Below are 21,798 nucleotides of genomic sequence, written 5' to 3'. Positions count from 1 at the left end.
AGCGAGTGAGGTGCATCGCTTCCTCTTCCGTCACTGGGTGTACTACATGTTTTAGGGCTGCTAACCTTGATCCTGGAAGCAGTAAACAATTTTGTTACAGTATTTAAAATAATGCCTACCACTAATGTCTTATATTCACAGAATACCTGTTTGAAAATGACTGACTGTAGACGTGTGTCACTGTAGTCATGCACAACTTTCCAATCCTATTATTGGAGGTTGAAGGTTCTTTTAAAATAACATGTCTAATCCAGCGAATTGGCAATGATTCAATTGATTTAATCCTGTTTGCAGGATTGGGATTCATTATAGCTGCCTTTGGTCACTGAACCCTGGTCCCATGTTTCATGAGCTGAAATAAAATATCCCCAAAATATTATTTCTCTCAAGTGGTGTGTACAAATTTGTTTACATCCCTGTTAGTGAGCATTTCTCCTTTGCCAAGATAATCCATCCACCTGACAGGTGTGGCATATCAAAAAGTTGATTAAACAGCATTCCTGATTGCAGGAATGTCTACCAGAGCTGTTGCCAGATAATTGAATGTTAATTTCTCTACCATAAGCCGCCTCCAACATCACTTTAGAGAATTTGGCAGTACGTCCAACCAGCCTCACAACCACAGACCATGTGTAACCACACCAGCCCAGGACCTCCACATCCGGCTTCGTCACCTGCGGGATCGTCTGAGACCAGCCACCCGTACAGCTGATGAAAAAGAGGACTATTTCTGTCTGTAATGAAGCCTTTTTGTGGGGAAAAACTCATTCTAATTGGCCCCTGCCCAGTCATGTGAATCTTAAGTCCAAAATCCATAGAATTTTTTTCAATTGACTGATTTCCTTATATGAAAATCATTGAAATTGTTGCATTTATATTTTTGTTTTGTATAATTATAAAGTTAGTCTACTAACTAAATTTAGCAAGATTTAGGGCTCTATTCAATCCACATTGCAGAAATTCAGCTTTACAGCGTGATTGAAATTTAAAGGCAATGTTTCAGCTTTAGCGGAGACAGTATTCACGGTAAACACTGCATATGTCGGCTCAATCTGAAATTACCTTTAAATTTATATAGCAGAATCTGTGACGCTTCAATTTTAGAGTGAACAGAGCCCTAAATTGTGCAATATTTAAATAAAAGTATACTACAATAGCATTGCCATTTTTGTACCCTTGGCAGCCACCACATCTCCGATATCTAACGCCCACTAGCGGCGGCCTGGGCTAGGCCTTTTTGCTGACATCCTGCAAATGAATCCCATCTGTATTGTGCAGTTTATCATAAGGAAAACAGATGTATGCATTACTGTATTCAGTTACTGATGATGGTGTCTAGGGTTACTGTCATATAGCTCCACATTACATTCTCCCATCAGAGAGATATGCTTTAAAACATGAAACTAAAGCCTAACAGAGATCCTTATACACTGTTAGAACAGAGTCGCCTACATTGCAAAAGGTTAACAGTGAATGGCAGCGGTACTATTGCTAAGAGAGATCATTCATTGGTTGACAACATGGTATCAATTTGCAGGGCTTAAAGCACATTAGAATCTGAAACCAAATACAAAAACACATTCACTCAAATAATCTCCTAAATGGTGTCTTTTATTGTGAAAATCAAGTAAACCCAGTTTCTCTGTAGTGCTTTGTGTGCAACAGTCATTGAAAGTGTCCTTGAACATCCATGTAATGGAACATGGGAGAAGTCATATTTTAGTCACATCAACACCCAATTGAACAGGGCTCTCCAACCCTATTCATGGAGAGCTACTTACTGTCCTGTAGGTTTTCACTCCAAACCTAATCTGATTTTAATAATTAGCTGGTTGATAAACTGAATCAGGTGAGTTACAACTGGGGTTGGAGTGAAAACCTACAGGAAGGTAGCTCTCCTGGAACAGGGTTGGAGAGCTCTGCACTAAAACCATGCCCCAGACCCATACCTCTTACACGTCAAAGGCTTTGGAAAGTCCAAGCAAGAACAGACAACATATACTGCCCTACAAAGGCAAAACTCAGAAACTAGGTATTTTTCTTACTGCAAAATCTGTCTTCAGTCTTTTTATGTCTAGAGACAGCAATTTCTGATACACCATTATATATTCTGATCAATTGACTTGTTCTTGTGTCAGGAAATGAAATACCACATTAATCAGAAAACATACCTGGCCATTACAACAGATCAAAGATTGTTTTACCAACTTCATAGTTACTGCATTTTGCCTTTGTAGGGCAGTATAGACTACCACACAAACTCGGCCCTGACCCAGAGTATTTCATTGTAAAACAAGATTTCTAGTGCTGATACATTTTCTATAAATAACAAGTCACAAGTTTTCTGAAAGGGACACTTTGGTATCTGTTTATGACCAGCTGACAAAAGCTAAAAAATATATTTTGTTTCGAAAAAGGAGAATAGATGTGCGAGAGCTTTTAGACTGTATTAGTAGTCTGATGGGCAAAAAACCCAAATCACCATTACACTGGTCTCTGCCAACAAAAATAATGGGTGGAATCTTTTTGCCAGTAACATTACCAACCACTTGAAGAAATGTCAGAATTCATGTTTAAAGGGTTCAACTATCTATATCAACGTCTTCTACACTCCGTTTCAATAGCAAAGGTTGCCAAGAAACCCAACATCGAATTGCAATGAATTCTACGTCAGGCAAAAATGAGCATTTTAATCAGGAAAGTTTCCTCTCACGACATCTACAAGCCAGAATGTTGAATAAAAGGATATTTTAACGTACTTTACCGGTTGTCGGTGCGATTTGTTCTTTGGTGGTAGGAATGTGAGACAATATATATCCACAGGACTGTATTATTACATAAGCTTTTCAAAGAGCTGGTTGTGGGTTCAGATTTCTATCACCTGAAGCATGCGCAGAACCATGTAAACACATGCACGAGCTTGGCAAGTATGCATGCATCTTGTACATGCATTTTTATTTTGTGCGCATGCTTCAGGTGATAGAAATCTGAACCCACTACCAGCACTTTGAAAAGTTTATGTAATTATACTTTCCTGTGGAATATAGTCTCACATTCCTACCGCCAAAAGGACCAACCGCATGACAACCAGTAAAGTACGTTAAAATATCATTTTATTCAACATTCTGGCTGGTAGAGGTCGAGGTAAGAAACGTTCCTGATTAAAAGTCATTTCTGCCCAACGTTGAATTCAATGTAATTCAACGTCGGGTTTCCAGGGAAGAGCAAGGCCGTGGTGGCTTTCATTAGTGAAAGCATAATAAAGAGTCGCAGTCTTCCTCTGACATGCATTTAGATTTAACATACATAGTTCAACATGACAACACTTGGTGGCCCTCACAATAGTCCAACAATATGAGTGAGGATAATGGGAGATAAAAACACGATCATGAAGTGAATGCTGAGATGCAAAGCACATTGTGTAGACAATACCTGAACTGCAAATGTAAGAGGATTCATCCCTTAGATTTACATTCTATTTCATAAAGTCTATTCATCTATCAATTCCAAGATTAAAAGCTCCAAAATACAACAATTCAAATGTTTTGTTCAGTAAAAAAAAAAAATTACACCATATAAAATACACAAAAAAATGAAGACAAAACAATCCCACTATGGGTAATGCCAAGGCCTTTTAATGGCAGAGTACCATGGCATAATAATAATTGCATTAAATATTAATGTTTCACACCAAGATGCAGACACCTCACACTGCATAAAATAACTAATTTAGTAATAGCCTACATTTGAAAAATAAGCTTGTTACAGCACCATTGAAGAATATAGGGTTGTATTGACCTATAAGGAATCTAGCTAAACTCCGCTATTATCTAATATTAAAGACATTGCCACTGCAAAACAATGAAAGAACAGCTTTTCTACCAAGTAACTGGGTTTATATTTGATCTTTTGCAACAGTTTTCACTTTTTTCAAGTACTGGTGAAGCATCTACAAACAAAAACTTTTAAATGAATATTGTCATTGATGTGTAAAACCAAACTTGTATCATGCCACAATGGCCCCGGAAAAAGATTTCTGATTTCTGTGGTAGTACTGAAGAGTCTAGCCATACTAAACCTTTTATGCCACAAGTCAACTGTCAAAGTAAGGCATTTTCAGGCATCTCCAGTTCTGTTAAGAAAGTTTTCTGCTCCATTAGTGTCGACAAACTGAACACATGCTACATTGCTGAGTAACAACACTTCAACGAACAATCACCCACTGTGTGTTGGGTGAGACTAAAAATGTCCCCAAAACAATTGTACAGGATATTTTTCATGAGCTCATAACCTTGCAGTAAAGTAGCCTGTGAGCTGACAGCTGTAGTTGTAATACTGAACACAGTGTCTGATGCTGGATCAAGTGAGGTAGAGCATCATACAGACACACAGTTGTAAGATTTAGGGGCATTGGGGTTCGTGGTGGTTGTGAGGAAGTGCTCTGACTCACACCTCTCCAAAGTTGGCATGGCCCGTCTCCTTGGCATGTTCCCGGGCCTCCTTCTGTCCTACTAGGCCTGTCTGACACACCAGGCAGCGCAGGGCAAAGCGGTTAAGGTCCGTAAACTGCCGCTTCCTTCGCGCCTCATCTGCCAGCTCCAGGGCCTGGGCCAGGATGATGTCGTCTGTGGTGGAGAAGATGGTCTGGGGTGGAGCGTCGGAGCCGGGCGTCTCCTTCTGCAGTGGGTCGTAGTGGATGCCGTCGTAGATGAGCAGCACGCGTTTGTGGTAGCCAGCGTCCTCACCAAATCGATCCACACGCACTGTCTGCGTGTCCACTACACAGATCTCACATTGGTGGAACTTAGACAGGATGGACACCTCTATAGCTCCGCCCCAGGTGTCGTCACGTCTGATCCAGGTGCAGTACTCCTCGTTGGTCTTTCCCAACACCGCCTCAGAGTAAGCCATGGGGTTGCTGGACACAATCTGGGTGATGAGGCCTCGCATCTCGGGGGCACAAGCTGGGTCATATACCCCCCCCTCTACCACGTAGGAGACACTGGTGAACAGGCAGGAGTTGTCTGCTGGAACGACCCGTCTGGCAAGCACCGGGAGAGACTCCAGGCAGGGTCCCTTGGTTACAGCTGAATTTGTGGTCTGGGTCTTCATCTTGTTCTTCTCCTCCTCAACAATGAGAGTGTCTCCTGCAACAAATGTGTCATTTTCTGAATCAAATGCAGCCATGACATAGCAGGGTGAAGTCTATCCAGCTGTGTGAAAGTAACATTTGATTTAATCAAGTGAGAAGAGACACCATAGCCTACCTGACTTGATAGGGTAGTCCCTTAGGTGAGCATTTCCGTTTCGGAGGTCCAAGCTGGAGGGAGGGTAGCCAACCATGATCTTCTGTACATCACAGGGAATACCAGTAAGCTCCTCTACCTTGCTCTTCAGCTCCTGCACACTGGACTGGTGGGTCAGGCCCTGCATTATGTGGCTCCCATTTTTGGTCTTACAACGCAGACGCAACATCCTGGGGGTCCTTAAACTGTGGGAGGCAAAAATACAATTCAACAAGGGAAAGTTGTAAGTCACCTACAAGCCTGTGAAGTGTATGCCAGTTTATTAAGACCAAGGAACCTTGAAGCTAGACTTACTTACATTTCTAATGAAAGAGTTATTTGTTTCATGTCACACCATGGTGATGACAGTTTGGTGGAGGTAAACAAGTGGCTAAACTGCTGATCACAGCAGTGCGAGCAAAACAACTGACTGCAACAATTTCTTTGTTCTGCCACTCCCAAGAGTATTTCTGTTTTAGCAGCACAGTCACCAGTTAGCAAGCTAGCTAACTAGCATGCTATGGACACCTTCTTCTTCTGCTAGCTTCAATACTAGACGAGCTGGCTATCTGGCTTCAATTAAAATGGTAAACTCAAACTGTCTAGTTAAACACAAGCACAAATATTCAAGAATGAGCAATATCATTGATGAACTGACTGGTAGTTGGCTAACTAGCTTGACAACTAGCTACCATTTGCTAGCCAATTCTTGGCTAGCAAAAGGCTACTAAGCTAGCTGGCTAAACTGTTCAAATCAAATTGTATTGGTCACATACTTATATTTAGCACATGTTATTGCGGGTGTAGCGAAATGCTTGTGTTTCTAGCTCAACCAGTGAAGTATCTACAATTCACAACAATACACACACATCTAAAAGTAAAATAATGGAATTAAGAAATATATAAATATGGTACTTTACACAAACTAACGACATTGCAGCCTTGCTTTACATAACTAGCTTAATAGATACGACGCTACGTAATGAACCAGTTTAATTAATAATTGGACCATCATTTATTTGCTTACCTGATGAAAAGTGTTACCCTGCCGCGGCGCGAACAATCAATATCCAATGACAGTCTCTAATGTGTACAACGTCACAACTGTGTCGTTCGTAACGTTGTTACTACACACAAATATGACGTGTACACAAGCTTTGTTTTCTTTCGGCCTGAAGAGGGGATTGATTCATTTTATTATCAGTAAAAAAATATAATCAAATCAAATCCTAATGGTCGCATACACATACAGTATTTAGTAGATGTTGTTGCGGGTGTAGGGACATGCTTGTGCTCCTAGCTCCAACAGTGTAGTCATATCTGACAACACACAACAATACACACAAATCTAAAAAGTAAAATAATGGAATTAAGAAATATATAAATATTTGGATGAGCAATGTCATAGCGCAGAGTACCAGCAAAAAGCTTGGACACACCTACTCATTCAAGGGTTTTACTTTAATTGTTCTATGTTCTACATTGTAGAATAATAGTGAAGACATCACAACTATGAAATAACACATATGGACTCATGTAACCAAAAAAGGGTTTAACATTTGTTTTTCAACAGGATGATGACCCCAAACACACCTCCACGCTCTGTAAGGGCTATTTGACCAAGAAGGAGAGTGATGGAGGGCTGTATCAGATGACCTGGCCTCCACAATCACCTGACCTCAACCCAATTGAGATGGTTTGGGATGAGTTGGACCGCAGATTGAAGGTAAAGCAGCTAACAAGTACTCAGCGTATGTGGGAACTCCTTCAAGACTGTTGGAAAAGCATTCCAGGTAAAGCTGGTTGAGAGAATGCCAAGAGTGTGCAAAGCTGTGATCAAGGCAAAGGGTGGCTACTTTGAAGAATCTCAAATATAAAATATATTTGGATTTGTTTAACACTTTTTTGGTTACTACATGTGTTATTTCATAATTTTGATGTCTTCACTATTATTCTACAATGTAGAAAATAGTAAAAATAAAGAAAAACCCTTGAATTAGTAGGTGTGTCCAAACTTTTGACTGGTACTGTATATACACACAGTATATGATGGGACTAATAGACATTATAGACAGTATATGGATAGAATATGTAGTATATCTGAAGAATACGTAGAGTAGAATAGTATACAGCAATAGTTAAATAGGATAGGCCTCGACTAGAAATCTGAATATACAGTACATACAGTACATATGAAGTGGGTAAAACAGTATGTAAATATTACTAAAGTCACCAGTGTTCCATTATTAAAGTGTTCCATGACTTTGTTCATAGGGCAGCAGCCTCTAAGGTGCAGGGTTGAGTAACCGGGTGGTAGCTGGCTAGTGACAGTGACTAAATTTCAGGGCAGGATACTGGGCGGAGGCCGGCTAGTGGTGACGATTTAACAGTCTGATGTCCTTGAGATAGAAGCTGTTTTTCAGTCTCTCGGTCCCAGCTTTGATGCATCCGTACTGACCTCGCCTTCTCAATGGTAGCGGGGTAAACAGGCTGTGGCTTGGGTGGCTGAGGCCCTTGATGATCTTCTTGGCCTTCCTGTGACACCAGGTGTTGTAGATGTCCTGGAGGGCAGGCAGTGTGCCCCCGGGGATGCGTTGGGCAGACCGCACCACCCTCTGGAGAGCCCTGCCGTTGCGGACAGCGCAGTTGCCGTATCAGGCGGTGATACAGCCTGACAGGATGCTCTCAATGGTGGTTCTGTAGAAGCAAGTGAGGGTCTAGGGACCAAGCCAAATTTCTTCAGCCTCTTGAGATTGATAAGACCCCGTTCCATTTCAGATTGTTAGTGATGTGTACGCCGAGGAACTTTTCATCTTCTCCACTGCGGCCCCATCGGGGGTGTGCTCCCTCTGTTGTCTCCTGAAGTCCATGATCAGCTCTTAAGTTTTGTTGACATTGAGAACACACAGGCTGCGATTACACAGGTGGACCAATTCTGATATTTGTTCCACTAATTAGTCTTTTGAACAATCATATCAGATCTTTTTACTTCAGATCTATTTCAGAGCTGATCTGAATCGTCAAAAGACGAATTAGTGAGAAAAAAAAGTATTCACATAGTTGAACATTTCTAAAACCTGACAGGGATATCACTTCAAAGTCAGAGACTTATTTCCATTGTGGAAATTGTGGATGGATCCAGCTATGATACCAAGTCTCTTTTTAAAATAAATGTTAACTCTGTCTCAGTTTATTAAGTACACCCATCTAGTACCAGGTCGGACCCCCCTTTGCCTCCTGAACAGCCTGAGTTTTTCAAGGAATAGAAATGTTGCACAATTAGTATCAAGGGAACCTAACATATGCCAGGAAAACATTCCACACACCATTACACCATCACCACCAGCCTGTACCATTGACACTAGGCAGGATGGGGCCATGGGCTCGTGCTGTTTATGCCAAATCCTGACTCTGCCATCAGCATTACGCACCACGAACCAGGATTGGTCGGACCAGGCAATGTTTTTCCACTCCTCGATTGCGTGCCCACTGGAACCACTTCTTGTTTTTAGCTGATAGGACTGGTCATCATGGATTACAGGTAAAGCCGCACCGAGCTAAAGGCTAGAGCTGCCGCTTTCAAGGAGCGGGACACTAATCTGTACGCTTATTACAAATCCCGCTATGACGCAGACGAACCATCAAACAGGCAAAGTGTCAATACGGGACTAAGATTGAATCCTACTACACCGGCTCTGACGCTCGTTGGATGTGGCAGGGCTTGAACATTTTTACGGACTACAAAGGGAAACTCAGCCACGAGCTGCCCAGTGACGCGAGCCTACCAGACGAGCTAAATGCCTTTTATGCTCGCTTCAAGGCAAGAAACAGTGAAGCATGCATGAGAGCACCAACTGTTCCGGACGCCTGAATGATCACGTTCTCCGTAGCTGATGTGAGCAAGACCTTTAAACAGGTCAACATTCACAAAGCAGCGGGGCCAGATGGATTACCAGGACGTTTACTCAAAGCATGCGCGGACCAACTGGCAAGTGTCTTCACTGACATTTTCAACCTCTCCCTGACTGAGTCTGTAATACCTACATGTTTCAAACAGATGAACCATCCTGACCGGTTGCGTCACGCCTGGTATGGCAACTGCTCGGTATCTGAACGTAAGGCGCTACAGAGGGTAGTGCGTACCTCCCAGTACATCCTGGGGCCAAGCTTGCTGCCATCCAGGAGCTATAGACTAGGCGGTGTCAGAGGAAGGCCCCAAATAATTGTCACTGACTCCAGTCACCCAAGTCATAGACTGTTCTCTCTGATACCGCACGGCAAGCGGTACCGTAGCGCCAAGTCTTGGACCAAACTGTCCTTAACAGCTTCTACCCCCAAGCCATAAGACTGCTGAACAATTAATCAAATAGCCACCCAGACTATTTACATTGACCCCCACCCCCTTTGTTTTTACACTGCTGTTACTCGCTCCTTATTATATATGCATAGTCACTTTCAAATGACCTCGACTAACCTGTACCCTTGCACATTGACTCGGTACCGGTACCCCCTTTATATAGCCTCGTTATTGTTATGTAACTTTGTTACTTTTTTATTTTATTTTTGAACTTTAGTTTATTTATTAAATATTTTCTTAAGTCTATTTCTTGAACTGCGTTGTTGGTTAAGGGCTTGTAAGTCAGCATTTAACGGTAAGGTCTACACCTGCTGTACTCGGTGCATGAGACAAATAAAATGTTATTTGATTTGCTGCAATAGCCCATCTGTGACATGGACCAATGAGTTGTGCGTTCTGAGATTCCGTTCTGCACAGCACTATTGTACTGAGACGTTATTTGCCTGTTTGCAGCCCGCTGTTAGCTTGCACAAATCTTGCCATTCTTCTTTGACCTCTCTCATCAACAAGCCATTTTCACCCACAAATTTCTCGGTAAACCCTAGACACTGTCGTGCATGAAAAGCCCAGGAGGCCGGCCGTTTCTGAGATACTGGAACCGGGACGCCTGGCACCGACACTCATACCACACTCAAAATCGCTTAGGTCACTAATTTTGACCATTCTAACGTTCAATCGAACAGTAACTGTATGCCTCGATGCCCGTCTGCCTGCTTTATACAGCAAGCCATGGCCACGTGACTCACTGTCTGTATGTCAAGTACATGCATCTGTCAAATACAAATGACTGTGAAATATTAAAGCCTCATATAGTTAAAATTCTGATAATGCATTTGAAGTGACATGACCTGAGTTTTGTGTGTGCTTAATAGTTATCTTGAGCCCTACAAAGAGTAGGGAATGAACTTGAAACCTGATACCTCCTTCCCCAAAACTCACACACAAAAAGGAGAGAACAATTACACCTGTTTTATATCTTCATTGACTCTTTAATACAATTACTGGAGAAACGTCTTAAATACAATTCAACAATGCTAAACTAGCTGATTGATGCAATGAAGTCCATATCAACAGGCAACATTTGGCATGTTAAAATTCACGCAGCCGTGTATTGAATACAGTACATTCTTGAGCAGAGCAGGCTATCCTTGGAAAACTATCAAATATATAGTCACACCTCTTGACATTTATTTGGAACCATGTGTATGATTATACACATATTTATTATGCACAGAACAGATGAGTTTCCAGCAAGGCTTTCAGCATGCCCCAAAAGGCACAGGAAATAACTTGCAACATTAATAAATGTGACAACTTCAGTATACAATAATTTAATTTTTAAAGAGCACTGGACTAACTTCTAATCTAAAATTATACAGCGCCCTCGGAAAGTATTCAGGCCACTAGATTTTTTCCACATTTTGTTACGTTACAGCCTTATTCTAAAATGAATTAAATAAATAAATAAATAAATAATCCTCAGCAATCTACACACAATACCCCATAATGACAAAGCGAAAACAGGTTGAAACACCTTATTTCCATAAGTATTCAGACCCTTTGCTATGAGAATCGAAATTGAGCTCAGGTGCATCCTGTTTCCAATGATCATCGTTGAGATGTTTCTACAACTGCTTTTTTTGTTGTTGCAGTATTCCACCAGTTGTTCCAGAGGTTTGGCATGCAGAGAAATGGAGGAGAGCATGACGATGAGCTTCAGGGTCACGGGGAGATACTGAGGCACCAGCTGAACATGAAGGTGACTTCGTAGTCACTCAGAAGTGGAAACAGCCACTAGTTTCTGGGTTGTCATAGTCGACTCCTTCACACAGGGAGTCCTTCAAACAGAACAGACATGACTCATATAATATTCCTGGTCTCTTTTTTATCACTGTCTTAACACGTTTCAGAGCAGTCTGATTAATCATTGTCTTAAAAAGAAAAGACAGGTCTTACATTACTACTAGTGTTTTGCTTCAGAAAAACCAATGCACAGAGCTCTCTGCTAGGGAATGTTTATCATGATACACCATCATCATTATACTACAAAGAGGGAACAAAATGATTAGTACTATCAGTAACTGAAAATGATGATACAGCATTCCATCATACTGTATGCCAATATTACTTAAAGGTGATACATGATCCATTGTTTGAGATTTGGTCATTAGCATCCTGAATGCTGATTGGCTAAAAGCTGTGGTATATCAGACAATATACCATGCGTAGAAGCAAAATGACATTTTTTACTGTTATAATTATGTTGCTACCCAGTTTATAATAGCAATAAGGCACCTGTGGGGTTTGTGGTATATGGCCAATATATGGCTAAGGGCTATATCCAGGCACTCTGCGTTGCATCGTACTTAAGAACAGCCCTTTACCGTGGTATATTGGTCATATACCACACCCCCATGGGCCCTATTGCTTAAACAGAAACTTTCTGCAGGAATATATCTAAAATACTCACAGAAAACAGCTTCCTATACGAGGCTGTAATGACAGGCAGACAGACAGACAGACAGGGACAAAAGGAAGAGACACAAATGGGGGGACTAGCTATAGTACTGAACTCACAACAAACCAAATTGAACCAACACACTTGCACCACAACAATAAACTTTGAATATGCATCTCAAAACATCAACATGTCTATATTTACTGTCCTTGTGTGGTATTGAGCTCTGAAGCTAATTGCTGTACAGAGCATGCTTCTCCTATGGATATAACTGACTAATGTATAACACCTGCTTACTGGAAGACGTTTTAACTGTATCTTCTGGAATGGTATTCAGAAGACGTAAATGACTAAAAGAGGTAAGTGGTGCAGTTTGTTTGGGATAGGAATAGTGCTATGCATATTCAAGCTGGAGACATACAGCCTATGAAGAAAAGGGGAGACCATGCAAGACAAACAGCTGATGTTGGGGGAGAGACAGACATAATATAAAGAGGAGAAGCCACCAACAAAACCACAACATGTCTGGATTATCAAGGGGATTTAAGGGTGAGGGGATGCTAAGGATAAAGAGGGATTGGCTTGGGGTGGCAGGTGGGAAGAGGGAGGTGACCGAGTTGAATTAAGAGTGATTCATTAAGTGGGCGCCAATTTTTGACACTAACTTGGCTTTGCTGCAGCATCCCCTCTGGCATCTCGGGGAGCCAGGGCCGGTTGCCAGCACTGTAGAGCCTGGGCCGCTTGAACTGGTCGTGACTGGACAGGGGGGTATAACTATTCCGCCGGAGCAGCATGGGAGCTGCGTCCCTCGGGACATTATCCTGGTTGGAGATGGGGAAACACCAGGTGCATTAAAGAAAGAGACCCGGGAACACCCAGCGTTACTGGGACAATTCCCCAAAACACAGCAATCAAACAATAGTTTCTTTGACCAACCACCACCACAAAAAAAGAAAATTCTATTGGACAAGAAAAAGGTGATTCTGCAAAAAAAAGACAATCTAAAAGCAACTTCAGAGGGCAAAGGTTATGGTGCAAAGGCTGTTGTCCTTTGCACCACACTGTGTTGTACACCCATCAATACAAGTCAGTTATTAAAGGGGACCAGAGCATTGGTGGTGGTGTTTGCAAGCAGGGAAATGTGATCAGTTATAGCTGCCTCCAAGTTCAATATAAAGTCACACTAACTACATGTAACCAGACATACTGTAGCTTGAGCTAGTTTGGTTAAAGAGGAAAAATAACCAAGAATACGTTCAGTGAAGCATGTGATATGTGAGCAGAACGGAGCCTTGTCACTGAGGATAACGTGCAATGTTACTCACAAGTGGTCGGTCGCGATGTGTGTTCACTGCCTTCACATTAAGATAAAACATTTCCACTTTACAGCCTGGGGAAAGTTGCAGAGAAATTGATGTGACCCGTTCCTAATTGCAATACAAACGACAAGTGGTGATAGAGGAACAGGAACTCAGATGTGAACATGCATAAAAGAATTATCCGAACAATTTGTTCAGCATTTAGTCTAATGAACACAAAGACTTACCATATGCAACAGGAGAGAGTTTGAGCACTGTGTGCAGTGGACATTTCAGGTAGGGCAGGTCATCTATGAAAGACAAAATAAAGTGTCCTTACCTCTGGTGTTTGTGAAACTGTCAGTAAAAGTGTACTGTGAGGTGTGTGCTCACCCACCTGCACTCTTATCCAAGAAGTAGGCCAGCAGGCAGCGCATGACAGCCTGGTGACAGATAACCAGCACGTTGCCCTGCCTCTCTAGCTCCATGATGACAGGCTCTAACCGCTGCACCAGGTCCTGGTAGGACTACAGGGAGGGAGAGGGGACACACTGAGCCTTAGTGATCCCTCACCCTGCCAAGAACAGGGCCCCAGAAAAGTGGTAAGAGGGTAGGACTTTACCTCTCCCCCTGGGTAGCGGTAGTGGTACTTGTCCTGGTCCCTCAGGGCAAACTCTTCTGGGAAGGATTTCTGGATCATATCATAGGTCATCTCCTCACACACACCCTAACAGACAGGAAAGAGAAAACTCTGGAAAATGTCCCTTGTCAGTTAAGTTGACAGGTAATGATAAATCATGAATTATTCTACAAACAAGGAATATAAAGTCCTTTATCACAGAACAAGTTCATTTTCATCACAAAAGATGTCTCCCTAAATGAAACCCCCCTGGTATTAATTATGTTAGACCAGTGATAAGTGAGAGATCAGAGGTGAAGTCAGTACTGACAGCATCGATCTCGTTGAGGATCTTCCACTGTTCATAGGGCACAATCAGCTCCTCAGCAGTCTGGATGGTGCGTCTCAGTTGGCTAGTCCACACCTTCAAGTCAGACAGTTTGTGCTCCTCAATGAAGCTGTGCAAGGCATGAGCAAACTGGACCAGAGAGGGAAAAGGAGAAAGATACAGTAAAACTAGTGAAGAGAGATTAGTTTCAATAACAGGCCCATCCATCAGGGTACTTTTTACTGTATATGGTTGTAAACATGCTATTAACTATTTAAAAGTACATAATAATTACATGATCAGATTACCAGTGTTTACTCAAATTCAAAGTACAGGAGCTTTAATTAGTATTTTCCATTAGCTGTAACTAAATCGAAATAGAAACTGTTTGGGTCCACTGACTCAAATACAGGGGTCAGTGTCATGCTGACTGTGTTCTCTAGAGTGGGCCTAACCGTTATGGCGGACAGGACACATACCTGTTTTCCTCCTGGGGAGAGCTCCGAGTCCCCTCCGATACGGCCCTCCATGTTGTGATTGCTCTCTCCATGCCGGCACAGGTAGAGGGAGTGAGAGTGCACTTGGATGTTCATGAGGTAGTACACTATCTTACTCTGGATGTAGTCCTGCACTCGGTTCACCAGGAAGCGCCGGCCCACATTCTCCACCTTGATGAAGGATAGGTCCCTACGGGATACACAGTAACACAATTGTCTGTACTCTGTCTCCACCTGGTGGCCGACATCTGAACTGTTGCAGCAAATTTACAGGAATTCTGGAGAATTACTGTTAACGCCTACTAGGTATAACAACAAATGATCCGTATGAACAGTTCTTGCCTCTAATTGAGGCAAGCGGTCGCTTAGGGGCCCGGTCGCTAGGGGGCCCGGACTCAAAAAATAACACAACTCAGTTGGGGTTTCAACAGAGAGAACGAATAGTAGAAAAACACCTGGTGCAATTTCTAAAATTGGTTATGCATCAGCAGTTTCTCTCTTATGTCACTCAGCCATGTCAGCTATCAATTTTTGAATTTGTAGTTAGTCTAGACAGCCATCTAAACTGGCAGTAATCATGGCCGAATGCACGTGCCCAGGTGCCCTGACCTCCAGGGGCCACTCACTGATTTTGTTAGTCACTCCCACTCAGATATCATATTAACATGGCATAAGTCATGGCAAAATGTGTAGAATTGCAGGGTATTAGCTTTAAAACTGCACTGTTTTTCTCTCTGCCCCATGAAAAAAAAGAAGAGTATAATTAGATATGTGTCATACAATTGCAAACATTTCTCTCCACCCAAGGCAAAAAGGGTAGAATTGTAGGTAATGAACTTTAAATTGTACATTTATCTCTCCAATATCAAGAGGGGGAGCCACTATATGTTGTTGCCACGAGGTGGGGGGCCCCCAACCAAAAAAGGCTGCGGAGCCCCCCTGGCAAACTCCTATTCAAATGCAAAACACTGAGATAGACAATATGACAATATTCTTACTTGTCATAGTCATCGGGATCCAAAGGTTGGTATGTAACCTTATAGCACTCTATGCGTTTGAGAAAGTCATCCATCACTCTCTCTCTGTGCCTCTCTGGGTAGTCTGGACTGGATACCTTCACCTCCTGTATAGAGATATAACACATTAGATTGTGGGCAAAGAAACAATGAGAGTTGTCAGTCACATAGCAGGGATATAGTCAGTGTATAAATAAGTTATAGTTTTGACCGTGGCCTGGGGTCATAGTAAAGCATTACAATCCAACATGGCGACATCGGAACATACCAGAATATTAGCAGCAATGACTTCTGGGTCGTCACACACTGACTCCACAAAGAACACCTGTTGGAAAGAAAATAGCTCAGACTACAACAATATACTGCCTCACCACAGGGCTGAATGCAGTCCCATGACAACACACTATCAGATTCATCTCAATATTAAATGGCTGTCCATAATACAGAGTAATGTTATATGGAGATACAATTCAAACAAAATTATATTTGGCAATTTAGCACATTGCATGTTACCTTGAATGCATTCTCTTTTCCAAAATCAAGAATGAGGTCTCTCCTCTCCCTTGTTGTGTTTGTTGCATCAAATACCTATATCAAAGGAAAGCAAACATCACAAAACTGGTGGATAAATGTGAAATATATCGAGCAGACAAAAAAAGAACCAAAATGAGAGAGTAAATGCCGTACAGCGATTTGTCCACCTTCTTCAGTTAGATATCCCTTCACATCCTCCAGGGCTACCAGGGCACACCGTCTGTGGGAGAGGAGAGGGAAATACAGTTACAGTTGTCTGCAGCAAAGGGGGCAGGTATGCAATCCAAACTACTATACATTTTTTTATTGAGATACTTTATCTTAACGGCCCCTGTATCATTTATTTGCTCATTTGGTGTTTGATTGTAAGGGAGCGGGCCAGAAGACCAGAGTGATCTACTGTATGCCTACATTTCTTCTGCACCGACACCTGAATAGTAACACTGACAGAACAGTGACGGAACATACCGATTCAACATTTTGCAAGGCTCATACGAGCAGAAGAGTGACAGCAGCAGCAGTATGTTTAGATCAGCATTCTATGATGTCAAGAACAGTAAAGCCGTTTACAGGTCCATAAAGGGCAATTCTCTACACAGACTACGACATTCACTTTCTGAGCCTATTTAGATGCATGTCTCATTCAGTGATTATACTGGATACATTTTAGTGCTTAGAAAACGTTCAGCTAGTTGGAAAATAGTAATCCATCACAAATTGCTATGAAAAATGAAGCAAATTTCAGTTTGAATCCCGCAGCTGGTGTGTGTTTACAACTCTGTTCACACACACACACACACACACACACACACACACACACACACACACACACACACACACACACACACACACACACACACACACACACACACACACACACACACACACACACACACACAGCATTCGGAAAGTATTCAGACCCCTTGACTTTTCCCACATTTTGTTACAGCCTTGTTTTAAAATGGATTAAATTATTTTTTTCTCCCCTCATCGATCTACAGACAATACCCCATAATGACAATGCAAAAACAGGTTTTTAGAAATGTTTGCAAATGTTTGTTTTTTATTTTTATACATCACAATTGCTCAGTAGTTTGTTGAAGGACCTTTGGCAGCGATTACGGCCTCGAATCTTCTTGGGTATGACGCTACAAGCTTGGCACACCTGTATTTGGGGAGTTTCTCCCATTCTTCTCTGCAGATCCTCTCAAGCTCTGTCAGGTTGGTTGGGGAGCATTGCTGCACAGCTATTTTCATGTCTCTCCAGAGATGTTTAGATCGGGTACAAGTCCGGGCTCTGCTGGTCCACTCAAGGACAATGAGACTTGTCCCGAAGTTACGCCTGCGTTGTTTTGCTGTGTGTTTAGCGTCGTTGTCCTGTTAGAAGGTGAACCTTCGCCCCAGTCTGAGGTCCTGAGCGCTCTGGAGAAGGTTTTCAAGGATATCTCTGTGCTTTGCGCCGTTCATCTTTCCCTCAATCATGACTAGTCTCACAGTCCCTGCCACTGAAAAACATCCCCACAGCATGATGCTGCCACCACCATGCTTCACTATAGGGATGGTGCCTGGTTTCCTCCACGTTGGCATTCAGGCCAAAGAGTTCAATCTTGGTTTTATCAGACCAGAGAATATTGTTTCTCATGGTCAGAGTCCTTTAGGTGCCTTTTGGCAAATTCCAAGCGGGCTGTCATGTGCCTTTTACTGAGGAGTGGCTTCCGTCGAGCCACTCTACCATAAAGGCCTGATTAGTGGAGTGCTGCAGAGATGGTTGTGTCCTTCTGGAAGGTTCTTCCATCTCCACAGAGGAACTCTGGAGCTATGTCAGAGTGACCATCGGTTTCTTGGTCACCTCCCTGACCAAAGCCCTCCTCCCCCGATTGCTCAGTTTGGCGGGGCGGCCAGCCCTAGGAAGAGTCTTGGGTGGTTCCAAACTTCTTCCGTTTAAGAATGATGGAGGCCACTGTGTTCTTGGGGACCTTCAATGATGCAGAAAGTTTTTGGTACCCTTCCCTGGATCTGTGCCTATGCACAATCCTGTCTCTGAGCTCTACGGACAATTCCTACTACCTCATGGCTTGGTTTTTGCTTTGACATGCACTGTCAACTGTGGGACCTTATATTAGACAGGTGTGTGCCTTTCCAAATCATGTCCAATCAATTGAATTTACCACAGGTGGACTCCAATCAAGTTGTAGAAACATCTCAAGGATGATCAATGGAAAAAGGATGCACCTGAGCTCAATTTCAAGTCTCATAGCAAAGGCTCTGAATACTTATGCAAATAAGGTATTTCTGTTTTTATTTGTAATAAATTTGCAAAAAAAATCTAAAAACCTGTTTTTGCTTTGTTTTTAATGGGGTATTGGATGTAGATTGATGAGGAAAAAATGTATTCAATCAATTTTAGAATAAGGCTGTAACATAACAAAATATGGAAAAAAGGAAGGGGTCTGAATACTTTCTGAGTGCACTGTATTCTGTTAATAGAATATGAGTATTTTGTACACTGAATAACTGCTTGCACAGCAGACAGTGTGTTGATTCAGAAACTCATTAGCCATTGATGCAGCAGCCAACGCTGCAAAGTAAACCTGCGAAATCAAGCATGAGAGAACCTGGTGTACTGCTGGAGTAATGAGTGACTCAGATCTGACCATGCTGATGGAGAGACAAGACTTGATTAATGATTTTCTTCCTAACATTTGACCATTTATACCAAACTTTGGCGCTCATATGTGAACTAAAGTGTGCAACGCAGTTGTGACTGCTTTTTCAGTATGACGCATGCATATCACTGCATGAATAAAACAAATGTAACTTACTTCCTTATTTCCATGGCTTCCTTGTTGTCGTGCCTGAAGAAGTCGTAGGACTTGTAAGCTTTGACGGCCTCTCGGCGGTAGACACCCAAGTTAAACACTACAAAACGAACAAAATGGCATCAACAATAGAGTTATGACTAGCTTTTATCAGTGTCTACATGGTCTACTGTCTCCTATCATAGAAATGGGACTGGTTTAAAGTAGGATCCTATTCAACATGGGGCGTCGCAGTTCTCAGGAGCTTTAAAACTTGACAGTTACCTAATTAATGAAAGTACCTTACTTTGTAGGCCACAATACACTTGTGATTTAAAGTTGAGTCATGTGCTTATTTAATGATATCTCAAAAACCAGAGGGTTAATAGTCAATAGTCTGTCATAATGGAAGACTTAAACAGACATGTCTAATGTCTTCAAAAGTAAAGTTGTAGAGAGGCTGTCTTTCCCCACTCACCTTTGGTTGGCACCCCTATCCAGTTGAGATATCGTGTCAGTTTCTTAGACATGTAGGTCTTTCCCCTGGCAGGTAGGCCGATCATTACGATCACTGTGGGAGAGTTTGTCATGTAGGATGCCCATGCTGAACAAAAAGACAGACAGACAGACATAATACAGTGCATTCACATTGGACTAAATCAGATACTACTGTATACTGTCTATACAGTATACCTACAAATGATACACATCCCTGACAATGAAATGAGATACAGTAGATAAGGCAAAACAATTGAACTATCAAAGTGGTTGGTTGGTGTGATCAAACATCACTGGATTCATTTCTTGTCCTTGATTTCCCATGTACTGTATACTCAGATGAAAAGGGATAGATCAAAGTGCACTGGCAAGCCATAGTGTGCTATTCTTATATCAATTACGGACACAACAGGACTGCAGATAGGCTGAATACTGTTCAGAATATGGGCTAATTATAATCATATTTCAATATAATATGCATTATACAAATATGATGTGGAAAGAGAATGAATCATTTGTCCAAAATATGTCCAAAGGAATCATTTTCAGAGAAGACTAATCTCTCACAATATTATTGATGCACTTGTATTTCTTTTAAACTCGTTTGCTTGAGAATGTGTGCATCAGCTACATGTGTTGCATGTCAGACATAGGGACAGCTTTCAGAGATAAAGCCAAAACAAAACAACACCTGCAGACTCATTCTGTGCCAGTCAAAACAACCCGAGGCAATCACGCAGACCGCAGTGTTGCCGTCCTGCTCATGACCCTGCCTGTGCACAGCTCTCCTGCATTGAAGATTTTTCTCTGGGAGACTTTTATCAGTACTTACAGCATTTCTTCTCATTCATTCTGAGCTCGGTTTTCTTGGCTTCAGCAGAGTTGGCCAAGCCAGTCTTTCTCTGAATGGTTGCTGACATGGTGAAGTTGTGTCCTTGTTGAGCCAGGTTTCCAAAGGCTCTAGAAGAGCATCACCCCAGACAATCTGAAACAGAAGGTTGATTTATTGTAGCAGTAGGTCTGGGCCTAGTAACTGAGTATATTAGTATTTCATTTCTTAGTAACTCATAACATTTTCATGTCTATTCCCTGAATAAGAATTACTAATTTATTCACTATCTGAACAATATTCAATTAAATTAAAGTATTTTTATAAAATGTAAAAGCACTTCAAAAATGGCAATACATTAAGTAATATGAGTTTGATATTAACTTTCAAATACATGACAAAGTAATGGTATATGACTAGACATATTGCTGTAATATAGGCTACTTTTATATTCTGTCCACAGCGTTCAAGGACGTAACACAGCAAAGTGAGGGAGACTGATATCTGATCTTCACAGCCACAGTATGTAGCCTACTGCGCGACCACATCTGAGGCTATCATCAAGAATAGCGCACGCACTAAAAACGGACATCACTAAATGATGCTAAAGGAAGCCATTTACCGCAGTACGCTATGCAATATAATTAAGCGACGACACTACTGTAGTGCAATGGTAGTCTCGGGCCGGGGTCTTAAAATGTCTGTCTGGAACACTGATAATAGGCGTATTGGTTGTTTCGCACACATACACTCACCAAAGCTATTGCAATTTACCTGCAATATGCGAGACGATGAGGCAATTAGAACTGAAAAGGATAATCTGACGACGGATACGCGATCTTTGGCTCTACGAGGTTTCTGTACGTCTGGTCGGGGTCGACGCTGTCCTTCGTATGTTGGTGGCGCGGACCCGGTTGATGCCCTTCCAATAATTACCACAGCCACACAGTTGAAATATATTGTAATTCATGAAAACAAAAATGTGCTTTTTGGTCTTAATTTAAAGATAGGGTTAGGCATAAGACTAGAAGGGTCGTTAATATTAGGTTTAAAATCACATTTTAAGATACATTGTAGAAATAGGCGGGGCTTATGACTTTGTGGCTGTGGTAACTATTGACTACGCCTTCCAAACCAGAAAAGCATGAGGTGTGCCTGAGTCACAATTTCCTTACCGTAATCTTCATCATATACAGACCTCTAAAGCGCATAGGCAGTAAAAATCAGATTATATGCATTGACCAGACAGCAGTAATAATACAATCATCGGCCTATTGAAGG

General features: G+C 41.9%; 2 protein-coding genes across 6 annotated transcripts; both read right to left on the bottom strand.

Moving 5' to 3' along the window:
* Positions 1-1,593: 1,593 nt before the first annotated feature.
* Positions 1,594-6,418, bottom strand: LOC106582999 (ubiquitin thioesterase OTU1). The gene is made up of 3 exons (XM_014166696.3): positions 6,313-6,418; positions 5,268-5,491; positions 1,594-5,147 (listed from the first exon to the last, which is right to left on the bottom strand). Exons 2-3 carry the CDS (start codon positions 5,473-5,475, stop codon positions 4,447-4,449), a joined length of 909 nt encoding a protein of 302 aa, XP_014022171.1. The 5' UTR covers positions 5,476-5,491; positions 6,313-6,418; the 3' UTR covers positions 1,594-4,446.
* A 4,188-nt stretch (positions 6,419-10,606) lies between these two features.
* On the bottom strand, positions 10,607-21,592 carry LOC106582998 (6-phosphofructo-2-kinase/fructose-2,6-bisphosphatase 2). Of its 5 annotated transcripts, XM_082967436.1 has the most exons (17): positions 21,273-21,592; positions 20,521-20,673; positions 19,669-19,794; positions 19,215-19,311; positions 16,546-16,612; positions 16,372-16,446; positions 16,127-16,183; positions 15,841-15,965; positions 14,825-15,032; positions 14,349-14,495; positions 14,021-14,125; positions 13,796-13,925; positions 13,647-13,709; positions 13,426-13,490; positions 12,766-12,921; positions 12,113-12,135; positions 10,607-11,480 (listed from the first exon to the last, which is right to left on the bottom strand). In XM_082967436.1, the coding sequence occupies exons 2-17, from the start codon at positions 20,606-20,608 to the stop codon at positions 11,414-11,416; spliced, it is 1,599 nt and encodes a 532-aa protein (XP_082823562.1). In that variant the 5' UTR covers positions 20,609-20,673; positions 21,273-21,592; the 3' UTR covers positions 10,607-11,413. The 5 variants fall into 5 exon arrangements, 4 of the variants coding, with proteins under 4 accessions (XP_082823562.1, XP_082823563.1, XP_014022168.3 ...); XM_082967437.1 differs by lacking the exon at positions 12,113-12,135; XM_014166693.3 differs by lacking the exons at positions 10,607-11,480; positions 12,113-12,135 and having other exon boundaries at positions 12,144-12,921.
* Between the last annotated feature and the right edge of the window lie 206 nt (positions 21,593-21,798).

Source organism: Salmo salar, chromosome 22 (genome assembly GCF_965601325.2).
Source record: "Salmo salar chromosome 22, fSalSal1, whole genome shotgun sequence".
NCBI lineage: Eukaryota > Metazoa > Chordata > Actinopteri > Salmoniformes > Salmonidae > Salmo > Salmo salar.
This window is presented reverse-complemented; position numbering and strand designations above follow the sequence as displayed.